Source organism: Nothobranchius furzeri, chromosome 4 (genome assembly GCF_043380555.1).
Source record: "Nothobranchius furzeri strain GRZ-AD chromosome 4, NfurGRZ-RIMD1, whole genome shotgun sequence".
NCBI classification, from domain to species: Eukaryota; Metazoa; Chordata; class Actinopteri; order Cyprinodontiformes; family Nothobranchiidae; genus Nothobranchius; species Nothobranchius furzeri.
Genome location: NC_091744.1, coordinates 58,818,393 through 58,832,529, shown reverse-complemented (window position 1 = coordinate 58,832,529; position 14,137 = coordinate 58,818,393). Strand labels below are relative to the sequence as shown.

The following is a 14,137-nucleotide window of genomic DNA, read 5'->3' as shown; positions in this document are numbered from 1 at the left end:
TCAGTCATTGCACCAAATCTCCCGGATCAGTTTCTTGATTTCTTTTCTGATAAGGTTTCCTCTGTTGGGGTTATTAGGAGCGAACAATTAGTAAGCTTCAACTTACTTTTGGATTCTTCAATAAATTCTGTAAATATGGGAATATTTACTGATTTATTAATTAATTAAGATATTCTTAGATATACGGGGCACCATTCCCCTTTTACCGGGGAAAAATTGAATCCAAAACTCTTATCAGTCTTTCTTGAAGTTCGTAGAATCCTTGGAGCAGAGACTTCTCTTCGACACAACAAAGCTACTGGAGACGAAAATCTGAATTTTATAACGTTTAATTAACAATTTGTCAAATGAATAAACAGTGGCATAAATGAATAATAACCATGTGATATAATAAAAGGATGTATATTCAAAATAATGTTCAAGGTGTTTGTGTGGTGTGTGTGAGTGAGTGTGTGTGTGTGTGTGTGTGTGTGTGAGAGATGAATGGGTCTTTGTTTCCCCAGAGTAGGTGGGGGAAAGTGAGCTGTGAGTGTGTGTGGGGCTCTGCCCCTCCCCTCGCATTCAACAGGAGACCTGGATGTGTAAAGTTTTCTACTTTCCCGAACACTTAGTGGCTTAGAATCACAGTAAAACTTAACTCAAACACTTCAAAAGTTAACAAACAACAAAAGGGTCACTTGTAAATTATTTAATCTAAAAGGAGTCGGCAGCCTGGCCAGAGCTGACGACTAAAGATATTAGCGATGATCAATAAGCAGTTTATTCTTTCAAAATGACCCGAAGGACGAATTGGGAGCGAAAGAGGAAAACACGAAGCTACTTTTTAAGCAATAGCGCGGTTTTATTGCTTATTCTGGACTATAGAGGAAACGGGAGAAGAAAAGGAGAGAGAAAAAAATGAGTTTTCTGATCACCAAAGCAGCAAGGCGTCCCCGCTGTTATGATTTGACGGTTCTCCGTTTTCTCCGCAGTTTTCAGCGTCATCCGTCGGTTTAATGCTTTCTCCGTTGTTTGGCTCCACGAGTGTTTCTCCACGGCTGGACATAAAGAGAACGAAGTTTCTTTTGTGCTGAGTTCGACAACTTACAGCGTCTCTGAGAGCTGAATGGAGCTCCGCTCGTTCCCAGTCAGGTCCCGATGGAGTTAAGAGTGGTTTCCAGCGGTTGCGTGGGCTCAACTTGGCACTTAGAGCTTCCGCGTGCTCAAGTTGACGGAGCGTTGACAAGCGTGTCCTTACCGCCAGGTATCCTGGGCAAAAGAACAAGGTTTCTTTGTCTCTGCTGAAGATTTATGGTCTTAGTTCGCGGGAAAAGCTCCACGGCTTCCCGCACATGCGCAGAACGTGTTTCTGGTACTAGGCGGTGACATCACCCAATGCTTCCGTGTGCAAAGCATCATGGGAAATGAAGTTTCTTGGCGCTGATGTGATTATTTGCTTTTCAGAGCAATTTAAGCACAGTCATTTTGGAGAAAATCACTGCATAGTAATTTCCTCATGAGGTCAGACCCTCAACATATCCCCTTTTGGTTTCGGGGATCGCGCCCAAAGCTCGATCGTCGGAAGCACAGATGGGTTTGTTCCTCATGAACGTAGGTCGACTTGATTGTCGGAAGCACAGGTGGGTTTGTCCCTTAGGACGTTGGTCTCCTTGGACGCCTTTGTCTTTGGTCTTTGTCTTGGATCCTGGCGCCTTTGGTCTTTGTCTTTGTCAGGCACAAAGAGGATAGGAAACGGGATAGTCCCCAACGCGCATAACGAGAAGAAGCCACTCACGCAGGTGGTACGCAATGATGATGTCGTCCATGCGAGAGGTAGTAGTGTAGAAGGAGGAAGGTCGGTGGGCGGTTAACTCCACGAGTGGACACAAAGGCATCTCACCGCCGGCCATACAGTTCAGTTTATGGAGCACGCGGTGATGTACGAGGTCCATAGTTCGCAAACGCGCATTGACCTATGTGGTCCCAAGATTCCCCCCTTTTTGGTCCAAAGGGTGGATCAGGACAGTCTTTGGCTAAAACAAGGACCATAAAACTAAGAGGTACTACAATGTGCTGGTGTGTCAGACAGAGTCATTGACAGACTGAGCTGGGCCGGCACATAACCACTAGTCAATATGTGACCAAGTAAGAAACAAAAATACAGAAAACCCCCCAAAAAAAAACATGTAACATATAACATCCAAGAAAATTCATAGCAACCTTGAGGTCTCATAAAATACATTCTTAGGTCATACATTCAGTGTGTAGCTTATAAAGAATGTGACATAATGCAACACTCAGATAAAAATGTGAGGTAGACTAAAGTGAGAACTACTCTTAGGGTTACAAAATAATAAAGAAAATGTTGCTCACCCCCTTTAGACAGGTGTGGTACATTCACGCTTGGATTCTCCCCGAACGCGGTCACGAGGCACACCGTAGGTGAGCAAGTGCATCTTATCTTGGAGTTTCTTAACACGCCTGTAGGCGGAATAAGCTATCACGGCCGTGATGAGCCATCCCATCCCCAGGGCGACCAATGTGCAGATTAAGGTGGTATAATCTGTGTCAATGTAGCGTCTTGGGTATCTATTCATGGGCGTCAAAATAAGTTCACGCGGGGTTTGTGTGAACTTAACAAGTTTGGTTCCTTCAATCAGTAATTGTTGGTCAATTTCTAAATCGATGGTAAAGTTATAACCCTGGAAAGCGTCCATGATCTCAATCTCCGAATCATGCTGTTCGAGGTTGAGGTGATGGAGTGCCAGGTTTTCCAGGTGTACAATTGCACCTGGCGGAACTGAGAGGAAAAAGGTTTGGTTCGGCAGTTGTAACTCAGTGGCAACGTTATGCTGGTCATAAGTTACAAGGGCCGAGTCTACTGGGGTGCTGATAAGCCATCTGTCACCTGCACGTTCCACTCTGGTATCCATGTCAACATCTTTTAACGTGACCGTAGCTTGGCAATTCTGCAGGGGCGCATCGCTCCTGAGGCCGCATTGATAATTGGCAACGTCTCGGACAAATGGGTTACCAAGACACACCCAGTGAATATCTTTGGTTTTTGTGCATAAATCTAAGTTAGGAGTTAGATAGAGTTTGCTATCAGCATCTTGGTAAGCAAGGAAGCTCGGAGTTTTAAGGTGGAAATGTTTACCGTTTTTCCAAAAACCAACGTTTAGCATGGACTTAAGCCTATAGATGTGAGGTGTCTCAATTATGGGAACATTTAACAGGAAACCGAGTTCTAATTTTTCTGCATCAACGTGAATGGGAATTGCACTGCCTAGGCTGTACGCTAGGTGGATTTGTGAAGTGTGTACAGTGGAGGGAGTAGCAGCAGTCAAAACATCTTTGAGCAGATCCATTGGTACCAAATACGCAGGAATGCGACCTTCAACCAGGCTGTCCAGAGTAGAACCAATTTCCCTGAGCAGGTCCTGCATCAAATCTCTCACCACTCGTGTGTACACAATATCCTGATGTATGGTGTCAGACAAAGTCTTGATTGCACGTAGAGATTCATTAATCAGAGCAGAATGTAGGTTGACCGTTACAAGAGTACCCTGTAAGGTTTTAGTAAGAGCTTCCTGTTTGCGGTCTAGGAGGAGGAGGTTCCCCTGGATCTCTGGCATCTCATCCTGGAGTTCGGCAATGTGTCGTTGGACAGTCTTAAGACTAATTGTGTTAGCCGCCGAAAGTCCAACTGAAAAGAGGGAACCCACCGCGGACACCGCAGCGATGAGTCCACCTAGAAACCTTTTTGGGCGGTTATTTTCTCCGAGGTCATCTTCAGTGACTATAAATTTTTGAAGTTGTGCCAACATGTAAGCGGTGGTGCGCTTGGCATGTTGAACAGTACCAATAATGGACTTGTGAGGAGGAGGGGCCGGTATCACGTGTTTGTGATAGACGTCCCACGGGTCCAAACGGACAACGATACGTTGCGTATGAATGCGGCAGTGTGTGATCAACAATCCGGGGTTGTCTTGGAGGACCATCCCGGTTGGTGGTCCCGGTTTAATGATGGCTGATGGAGTGGCTGCCGTTGATCCAAAGAGGATGCAGAAGATCCAGAGGAACTCCATCCTGTAATGGAGAGACTCGTGGTTAGTGAAAAGAACGGCGGGGGGGGGGGGGCTTGGTTCTTTGTCGGTTAGTACATGTTAGTGGGTTAAACGTGCACTTCCCCCCCTTTTCCATTTCCATGCATAGAACTATGTAGCGACTACGTCTACCTCCTGCGGGGAGTCTGGTCTCTGTACCCGCGGGGATGGTTTGACGTAGGGTTTGATTTGGTTTGCATGCACCCATTTGTAGACAGGCTCCTGTCTCGCTTTGGTGATGCGTAACCTGTATGCAACTGGAGAGAGTTTTGCCACGATCTCAAATGGTCCTGACCAGCAGGGCAGGAACTTCTTAGCTTTGCGTGCCGGTTGGGCGAACCGAAAGTAGAATACTTTGTCACCCACCTCGTATTCGCAGCTGGTTGTCTTTTGGTCGTAGTAGGCTTTAGCGCCTTCTACGTTGGTCTCCAGTTTCTTCTGAGCGTGCGCGAACGTAGCTCTGAGGTGTGTTTTCAAGTCTGCCACATACTGATGAGCGGTATAGGCAGTGGCAACACTGACATCCTCTGGGTGATACAGGAGGTGCAGTGGTAGAGTCATCAGTCTGCCGGTCATCATCTCAAAGGGCGTAACCCCCGTGGATCGCTGTGGAGTGGACCGTATGGCCATCAGAACCAGAGGGAGCTTGACGTCCCAGTCCTTCCCAGTGGAGCAGACGTACTTTTTGAGCATAGAGACGACCGTGCGGTTCATCCGTTCGACCTGTCCGGATGACTGTGGGTGATAGGGGAGGTGGAATCTCACTTCCACTCCCAGAAGTTCAAACAGGGACGTCATTACACTGGATGTGAAATGAGTTCCCCGGTCAGAGTCAATGCAGAGTGGAAGTCCCCATCGACTGAAAATGTGGTTAATCAGCAGTACAGCGGTTGTGACGGCTGTATCGTTTGGCGCTGGAAGGCATTCCACCCACTTTGTGAAACTGCAAGTTACAGTTAGCATATATTTGTTTCCTCTTGCCGATTTGGGAACCGGTCCAACCCAGTCGATCTGCAGGTGGGACCAAGGGAAGGTTATTCCCCTGCGTTGCAGTGGTGCTCTAGCAAGCGGCTGGGAGGGTTGAAACTGGGCACAGATGAGGCAGCCTTGGACATAGCTGTGTACATCCTTGGACATCGATGGCCAATATGCTACTTCTGTCAGTGACGCGAGGGTAGCTTTTGTTCCGCGGTGACCTCCAACCGGAGTGTCGTGGGCGTAGGCAAGCATCACTCCTCTGTGGTCGAGTGGAACAACCCAGTGCGGCGGGCTGTGATCGTCACGTATGTAAACTAACAAATCGTTTTGTAGTTTCAGATGCGCGAGTTGACGATGCAGGGTTACCAAATCTCGGCTTGCGCCAGTAGGTGGTGACGGTTGTTTAGACATCGGGCCCTTTTGGAGAAGCTCGCGGATGAGCTTCAGGTCAGGATCTTGTTCCTGCATGGTGACTAGGTCCGCGTCATGTGGTTGTCTGCCTAGAAACACGGGTACCCCAATGTTCTGAGGTTCGTCTGCCTGTTTAGCATGGCGACGAGTAATCGCACAGACCTCGTGAACGGCCTTGGGAGGAAGCCACTCGTCTTTGAATTCCCAGCAGGTTCCCTGGTCAGCACCGAGCTTAGCAAGGCGGTCTGCTTCGTCATTACCATCTTTCTCCGGACCTAGGGTCCTGGAGTGACCTTTGACCTTTTTCCAGTAGACCATTATGCCTTTCTCAGTGGTGAGCAGATCACACGCTAGGAATAACTCCGAGTGTTTCACGTCTCTGTTCCTGGCATTTTTCATGTTGTTCTCCTTCCACATGGGGAAGTGAGATATGAAGCTGTGTCTAGCGTAGTTTGAATCTGAGCAAAGGACGATTTGAGTGATGTCCAAGGCTGCCGCCTGCTGGAGGATTATCAACACTGCAGCAATTTCGGCGTACTGACTAGACTTTTGGCCCAACCGGTAGTGATTTGGTTGCTTAGTGTCACAGTCCACCCAAACAACTCCAACCCCAGCACGGAGCTGGCCTTCGTGAAGGTAGGAGCATCCATCAGTGTAAACTTTTGGAAGCCCTTGGCAAACATTCTCATCAAAGTAGCGATGATTGGATGCGGTTGGGTAGACTGCGGCAGGTGTGTCCAGGGGGCCCATGACGGAGTCAGAGTCACAGTGCTGGCAGCCTGCTAGCCCTTGTCCTAGCGCTAGCTTGGTGTTCTGACCATACTTGACCTCAATGTTGTATCCTTGGAGCACCATCATCCACGTCGCAATGCGGCTGTTTGACACTCTTCCTTCGCGCAGACGCTGGCTGTTTAGGAAGGTGACAGGCTGATGACACGTTTCAATGATCACTTTCTGTCCACCGATGTAACTACGAAAGTGTTCGACGGCCCAGACTGTAGAGAGGAGAGCTCTCTCGCAGTCTGAGAACTGGAGTTCCACCTTGCTCAGAGGCTTGCTGGCGTATGCCACAACTCTCATGTCCTGATCGTGTTTCTGCTTCAAAGCAGCGCTCAGGCAGTGAGAGGAGAAAGTAGCCTCTATGTAGAACTCTTTATCCTTGTCTGGGTAAGCCAGACAGGGTGCGGACGCCAACTTCTGTTTTAGGAACTGGAAGGAGAGTTCTTGGGGTCTGTCCCACACGAAAGGTGTGTCGTTCCGAAGCAGCTCAGTGAGGGGCCTCGCTGTTTCAGCGTACTCCTCAATGAACTGTCTGGAGTAGTTGCAGACTCCGAGGAAGCTCCTGAGTTCAGTCAGATTAGCTGGGGCTTTGATGTCCTGAATGGCTCTAATGCGTCCCGCTTGGGGCTCGACTCCATTAGGGCCAACCAGCAGTCCAACATACTCCACTTTGGTTCGACACCACTGTCCCTTGAGAATCGCCAATTTAGCTCCGGCGTCAGCGAGCTGTTGCAGCACGTGACGGAGTTCGGCCAGGTGCTCCTCGAAGGTTCGACTCCTCATCAAGATGTCATCGACATATATGAGGTTCCCTCTGGAAGCAGCATCTGACATGGCTTTGTGGAGGAAGATGTTGAACTCGGCAGGTGAGTTAGAGTAGCCAAAGGGGCAGCGAATCCAAGTATATTGGCGATTTCCAAAGGAGAAAGCCAGTTTATACTGGTCCGCCGGCTCAACCTTCATGGTCCAGAAGCCGTTGGCTACGTCAACCGTAGAGAAGAAACGAGCATCTCTGACTCTGGCTAGCTCCTGATCTAAATGGATCATAGGCCACCTGGAGAGAGGTACTTGTTTGTTCAGTGCACGATAGTCTATGGTGAGACGCCATTTCCCAGTCGGTTTCAGAACCGGCCAGATGGGAGAGTTGTAAGTGGAGTTACACTCTCTGATGATGTTTTTCTCCTTCAGCTGATCGAGGATCTCCTGGATCGACTCATAAGCAGCGAGGGGAATCTTGTACTGACGTACAAAAATAGGAGGGGCATTCGGGTTCGTCGGAATGCGAACCGTGTGCAGGTTTGTGAGTCCACAGTCCAGGGAGTCCCTGGATAAGATGGACTGAAACTCATAGAACAGGCTTCTAAGCGCTGCTCTCTGCTCCTCTGACTCCAGCGCATCCGCTTTGTCAAGCTGCTGGCTGACTTCGGCCTCGAAGCCGTCATAAGGTTCAGAGGAGGAGGGTCTCTGGTGTTCCGGGCTTTCAACCGGTGACTCAGAGGGTTGAGTATTTATTGCAAAAACCGTTAGACACTGACCGCCGTCAGTATCTAAGGTTGCACAGCAAATGGGTTCCTCAGGAAGGGCTTCATGCCGCTTGATGGTAATCATTTGTGAAGGGAAAGTACTGAATGTGTCTGCACCAACCTGTCTGTCGTTCAAGAACAACGGAAGTTGTCCGATCACGGGGACTGAAAGTTCGAAGTCATGGAATGAGCTATCTATCAGCATGCCCAAGGGCTTTCCTGCCGGCAGGTGGATAGGACTCTGGGTCGGATTTTCGACCAACAAGTACGCAGAACGATTGTCCAGCTCCAAGAGTGGCGTGCCACAGACGGCTAAGTTGAGCTCCAAGAAGTGTGGTGATGGCTGGAAGAAGGCCTGTGTGCCTGGCAGCTTCTGATGCTTCATCAGAGTCAGACGAACAGGCACTCCTTTGACCAGTGGGGGCAGAACCGTGCTGGCCTCAACCACTGCACGGCAGGCCTGTGGAATGGTCTGTCCGGACAGCAAGTGTTCACGGCCTTCTGAGCGAGGCTCAGAGGAAGGTGTGGCCCGGGCCCAAAGGACTTGATTGCAAGTGTCCAGCTGGGCACCTAGTCGAACCAGCAGATCTGCTCCAATGAGTGCAGGTGGATCAAGCTGTGGTATGATGCTGAATGTATGTGTGAGCTGTCTTGCTCCAAGTTGGATAGTCAGAGAGCAGACCTCTGGCGCTTTCAGGAGCCTCTGCGGCCAAGTAGGTGACAAGAGCCGATGGCTACGTGTCACACTGACCAGAAGGGGGTCCTTCTGACGCAGGTGTTCAAACGTCTGCTGGCTGATGGCTGACTTTTCAGACCAAAGAGCAAGGCGAGCATCTGAGATGTGGGTGCAGTTGATGGTAAGACCACCAACTATGTGTGGTGCATATGGCTGCAGGCTGACGTTCTTCAGCGAGCAGAGAAAAGATGAATGTGTGCGGAACGGAGTTCCAGGAGCGGTTTCATGCCTTTGCAGGCGGACATCGTCTGTGGGAGCTGTAGGGAGGGGCATGACCTTGGAACAAGGGTTTTGCGGCTCACTTATGCTGACTTCAAGAATGGAGGATGGTCGGCTGCTATCTGGGTTCCAGGGCTTAGGTGTGTCCACCTGGGCCCACAGTTGACCCTTCTGGCAGTCGATGAGGGGAGCTAGACGTTCAAGCAGGTCCTGACCAACGAGAAATGGTTCAGTGTCTAGCTGGCAGACATAAAACGGGTGAACCAGAGTCATGTCTTGGAAGGTGATATCCAGCCACGCCCGGTGAGTGATACACTCCCGGGTCTGGGTGTAGCTGGTGATTTTCAGGTCACAGGGTTCTACCTGGACTGGTTTCCCGAGCGACCGCATGGTGTCAGACACGCGATGGAACAGTGTGGAGCACATCAGGGTGATTTCTGAGCCGGTATCCAGCAGAGCATCAACCTGTATGCACCCACCTACGTTGGTGCTACAGTACAAACGGCGAGCATGATCATGGTTTGTTAAGTCACCAAGGAACTTCAGAAATTTAGTATCAGGTTTCTCTGGGGGGTAGATTTCAGGAGACTCCTGTGATCTACCAGTAGTGTTCCCCCAGCTGATCAGGTAGGTCCTGGCCACGCTGGGAGGTTGAGCCACGCCTAGTCATGCGGACGTTGGCTCTGGGTCTGGCTTCTTAGAAGCAGACTTTGGTGCAGGGGTCTCATCTGCAGATCTCAGCTGTTCCTTCTGTTTAGCTAGGAACTGCTGAAACATCTCCTGGAGGTCGGCTTTGGTCAAGTACTCACCTGCGGACTTGCGTTCGGGACTTACCTGTTGGCGGCGCTCCTTAAACCTTCCACTGTTCCGACCTGCCTGCCGTTGGTTTTGGTTGGGCCACTTCCTGTCTGATTGTCCAGACCTAGGCGGCCAATCAGCACCCCCCTTCCCCTGTTGAGGAGATTGGGACTGCTTTTGCGGTTTAGCAGGTCTAGGTTTAGCAGATTTTGGCTTAGTGGGTGGAGCTTCTGTGCCTTCGAGCTCCAAACGCGGCTCGGCGTCGGGAGCTAGGTGCATAACGCGGTGATGTGCGTCAGGCTTTTGGGGCTTTCCGCCGGCTTCCCAAGCCTGTTGAGCATATCTCCTAATCTCCTGAGTTGTCAGTTTTTTCATCCGACAATACATTGAGACTTCGGATCGAACACACCCGTGCAGGTTGTGAATGAACAGGGATCTGAAGGCAGGGTCTTCCTCGAGCCCAGGGCCGTTTCGACCTTGGAAATAAGCACTTTTGAGTCGGCGATAATACTCTCTGGGGGGTTCGTTCCTCCCGTGTTTGATGGAGAAGGCCCCCATTGTAGCTGACGCAGAGTCTGCATATGTGGCGTATTCATCTCTCAACGCTCGGCAGAGCGAGGAGTACCGATCACGAATGTCAGGTGGTAGAGTTTCCATGAAACCGTGCACCGTTCTAGATGTGGTTTTCCAAATTAGCTTGAGCTTTTCCCTTGAAGAGGGTGCTGGAAGATCAAGCAGACAACGTTCTATCTCCCTGAGATAATCGTCGACATTGGATTCATTGGTGTTAGGATCAAAGCGTTCTATGTCTTTAGCTAGCGATTCAATTTGACGTACACGGAGCCCTGACTCACGGTACGGCGCGTCATCCTCTGACTCTGACCCACGGTCTGTCTCAGAGGGCGCTGGATATCGCTGGTGTGCTCTGGGCTCCCAATGTTGACTCCTGGGACCCAAATTGGGGTCTGGCATGCTGTGGCGGGCTGCTGGCACGTCACGTGGGTGTCCTGGGAGGTCCTCCTCCCGGGGCACGTCTGCGTAGTATGCTCTGTCATGCTGCTGGTTATCGGCATGCCGAATACCGGAGTAGCTAGGATGGGTAGATGGTTGAGGTGCAGCTTGGGGTGCATAACCCCAATCGGCACCTTGCACCCTTCGTGGACTGGGGGAGCGGTCTAAATAGAGGTGCCGCTCAGCTGGTCGACTTCTCACAGATTGAGAAGGCCGTGAAGATGAGGGTGGTGGTCCAACCTGGGGTTCGAGGGCGAACTGCTCTCGGCCCCTAGGTGGTCCTGAATGCCCTATAGTGTGTGTAGGGAACGGGGCCGAAGGTTGGAACAGATGAGCTTCATCTCTCCCCTGCGGCGTGCGTCCGTCCAGAGAGTCATGGTGTTTCCCCCCTTCACACTGTCTGTTGTCATCAGCAGAGGGGGGCGGGGTCTCCTCCCCATCTTCCTCAGAATCGGTGCTGGTGTTGTCTTCCTCGATCAGCCTTCCATTTCGCTGTTTTTCAGCTAGCATACTCTGGAGGTTCATGATCTTCTGACCACGTTGGAGTCCTCTCTGATAGAGGATCAGGGCTAACTTAGCTAAGTGAACCTGGATTGGTTTTGTACCCTCCGGGTTTTCTATTTGATCAATTACAGCTTCTAGCTCGTCGCTACGCTGTTCTTCAGTGAAATCCCTAGAAGGGTAGTCGGGTTCTCGAGCAACCGCGACCAGTTTGGACAATATTTGTCCAGAAAGTAGGCCAGGTTCATAGTCGTGGGCCGCAGCGTCACCTGGTTGCTGGGAGTTGGTCAGTTCACTACTCTGTCCCTCCATTTTAACAACCGAACCAAAAATAGCCTAGTAGAGCTTCTGCAGATAGCTCAAGCTGCACCTTTTGGGCAGCAACTGCTAGCTTTGTAGCAGAAAAACACTAAATTAACCTTTGTGCGCACAGGTTTTAGCGTTTTAAGATTGCACGGAATGCCGTGACTGACGCTTAAAATACTATTCCTTTCAGTATTTTAGCAAAAGCTGGTGCGTTGCCGTAGCAACGTCTTACAACACTTGCAGTGTTAAATATGCTAGTTATTCCTTCAGAATATTAGCAAACAGGCTGTTATCAGTCTTTGAGTGAAGGTTTCAGTTAGTTACAATAGCCACTGTGAGTTAAAGTCGCTGAATTAGCAGTTAATTTTAGCCTAAAAGGGTTAGTCAGAATTACTTACACGCTGCACCTTTAATGAGGAACTGAATTTTAACCTAAAAGGTTAGCCAGAATTAATTACACGTTGCACCTTTAAGGAAAAACTGAATTTTAACCTAAAAGGTTAGCCAGAATTAATTACACGTTGCACCTTTAAGGAAAAGCTGAATTTTAACCTAAAAGGTTAGCCAGAATTAATTACACGTTGCACCTTTAAGGAAAACTGAATTTTTAACCTAAAAGGTCAACCAGAATTAATTTACACGTTGCACCTTTAAAGAAGCACTGAGTTACTGGTGAGAGTTCGATGCAGCTTCCTGCTCAGCGAAATCAGCACCACTCTGTTGCTGGTTCAAGGCTGAACAACTGATTATTTTTAATTCAAGCTCTTTGGATTTATTTGTTTGTTTGTGCCGGATAGAAATCTCTGTGTATCCAAGCCTCACGCGGGCTGCACCAATAAATGTTGGGGTTATTAGGAGCGAACAATTAGTAAGCTTCAACTTACTTTTGGATTCTTCAATAAATTCTGTAAATATGGGAATATTTACTGATTTATTAATTAATTAAGATATTCTTAGATATACGGGGCACCATTCCCCTTTTACCGGGGAAAAATTGAATCCAAAACTCTTATCAGTCTTTCTTGAAGTTCGTAGAATCCTTGGAGCAGAGACTTCTCTTCGACACAACAAAGCTACTGGAGACGAAAATCTGAATTTTATAACGTTTAATTAACAATTTGTCAAATGAATAAACAGTGGCATAAATGAATAATAACCATGTGATATAATAAAAGGATGTATATTCAAAATAATGTTCAAGGTGTTTGTGTGGTGTGTGTGAGTGAGTGTGTGTGTGTGTGTGTGTGTGAGAGATGAATGGGTCTTTGTTTCCCCAGAGTAGGTGGGGGAAAGTGAGCTGTGAGTGTGTGTGGGGCTCTGCCCCTCCCCTCGCATTCAACAGGAGACCTGGATGTGTAAAGTTTTCTACTTTCCCGAACACTTAGTGGCTTAGAATCACAGTAAAACTTAACTCAAACACTTCAAAAGTTAACAAACAACAAAAGGGTCACTTGTAAATTATTTAATCTAAAAGGAGTCGGCAGCCTGGCCAGAGCTGACGACTAAAGATATTAGCGATGATCAATAAGCAGTTTATTCTTTCAAAATGACCCGAAGGACGAATTGGGAGCGAAAGAGGAAAACACGAAGCTACTTTTTAAGCAATAGCGCGGTTTTATTGCTTATTCTGGACTATAGAGGAAACGGGAGAAGAAAAGGAGAGAGAAAAAAATGAGTTTTCTGATCACCAAAGCAGCAAGGCGTCCCCGCTGTTATGATTTGACGGTTCTCCGTTTTCTCCGCAGTTTTCAGCGTTATCCGTCGGTTTAATGCTTTCTCCGTTGTTTGGCTCCACGAGTGTTTCTCCACGGCTGGACATAAAGAGAACGAAGTTTCTTTTGTGCTGAGTTCGACAACTTACAGCGTCTCTGAGAGCTGAATGGAGCTCCGCTCGTTCCCAGTCAGGTCCCGATGGAGTTAAGAGTGGTTTCCAGCGGTTGCGTGGGCTCAACTTGGCACTTAGAGCTTCCGCGTGCTCAAGTTGACGGAGCGTTGACAAGCGTGTCCTTACCGCCAGGTATCCTGGGCAAAAGAACAAGGTTTCTTTGTCTCTGCTGAAGATTTATGGTCTTAGTTCGCGGGAAAAGCTCCACGGCTTCCCGCACATGCGCAGAACGTGTTTCTGGTACTAGGCGGTGACATCACCCAATGCTTCCGTGTGCAAAGCATCATGGGAAATGAAGTTTCTTGGCGCTGATGTGATTATTTGCTTTTCAGAGCAATTTAAGCACAGTCATTTTGGAGAAAATCACTGCATAGTAATTTCCTCATGAGGTCAGACCCTCAACACCTCTATCAGGGCTAGCTTATCACTACCTCTGTACACCCTGCCTACCTTAACATTTATTACAGCGCCCTTCCTCAGCTTTCAACCGATTTCCCTACCATGTCTGCAATCTTTGCTTCTGTCGATGAGACCATCTGGTTCCCAAGACGACATCCTTCCTCCGCGCCTCCTGAAAGAGGTGTTCCCAACAATAGGTCATTATATCCAACACTTTATCAATACCAGTCTTAATTCCGGTGTTGTACCCCCTGTCTTCAAACATGCTGTGGTTCAGCCGCTTCTAAAAAAAACCTGGCTCTGACGCCTCAGTTCTTTCCAATTATTGCCCTATTTCTAAGCTTCCATTTCTGGCAAAAATTCTGGAGAAGGTGGTCTATGATCAGCTATCGACTCATCTAGCCGATCATAACATAATGGATATCTTTCAGTCGGGTTTTCGACCCCTGCACAGCACTGAGTCCACTCTCCTCCATGTTTTTAATGACATTTTTATGGCTACTGA

General features: G+C 48.7%; 2 protein-coding genes across 2 annotated transcripts; both read right to left on the bottom strand.

The window, feature by feature from the left end:
* Nucleotides 1–313: 313 nt before the first annotated feature.
* Nucleotides 314–4,132, bottom strand: LOC107373297 (uncharacterized). The gene is made up of 2 exons (XM_054733585.2): nucleotides 1,088–4,132; nucleotides 314–1,037 (listed from the first exon to the last, which is right to left on the bottom strand). The coding sequence occupies exon 1, from the start codon at nucleotides 4,065–4,067 to the stop codon at nucleotides 2,358–2,360; it is 1,710 nt and encodes a 569-aa protein (XP_054589560.1). The 5' UTR covers nucleotides 4,068–4,132; the 3' UTR covers nucleotides 314–1,037; nucleotides 1,088–2,357.
* Nucleotides 4,133–9,381: 5,249 nt separating this feature from the next.
* On the bottom strand, nucleotides 9,382–13,094 carry LOC129153648 (uncharacterized). The gene is made up of 2 exons (XM_070550658.1): nucleotides 11,997–13,094; nucleotides 9,382–11,935 (listed from the first exon to the last, which is right to left on the bottom strand). The coding sequence occupies exon 2, from the start codon at nucleotides 11,352–11,354 to the stop codon at nucleotides 9,399–9,401; it is 1,956 nt and encodes a 651-aa protein (XP_070406759.1). The 5' UTR covers nucleotides 11,355–11,935; nucleotides 11,997–13,094; the 3' UTR covers nucleotides 9,382–9,398.
* Between the last annotated feature and the right edge of the window lie 1,043 nt (nucleotides 13,095–14,137).

What these genes read in the sequence shown, in the direction of transcription:
- LOC107373297 (XM_054733585.2), bottom strand. Translation starts at nt 4,067, where the DNA reads ATGGAGTTCCTCTGGATCTTCTGCATCCTCTTTGGATCAACGGCAGCC.
- LOC129153648 (XM_070550658.1), bottom strand. Translation starts at nt 11,354, where the DNA reads ATGGAGGGACAGAGTAGTGAACTGACCAACTCCCAGCAACCAGGTGAC.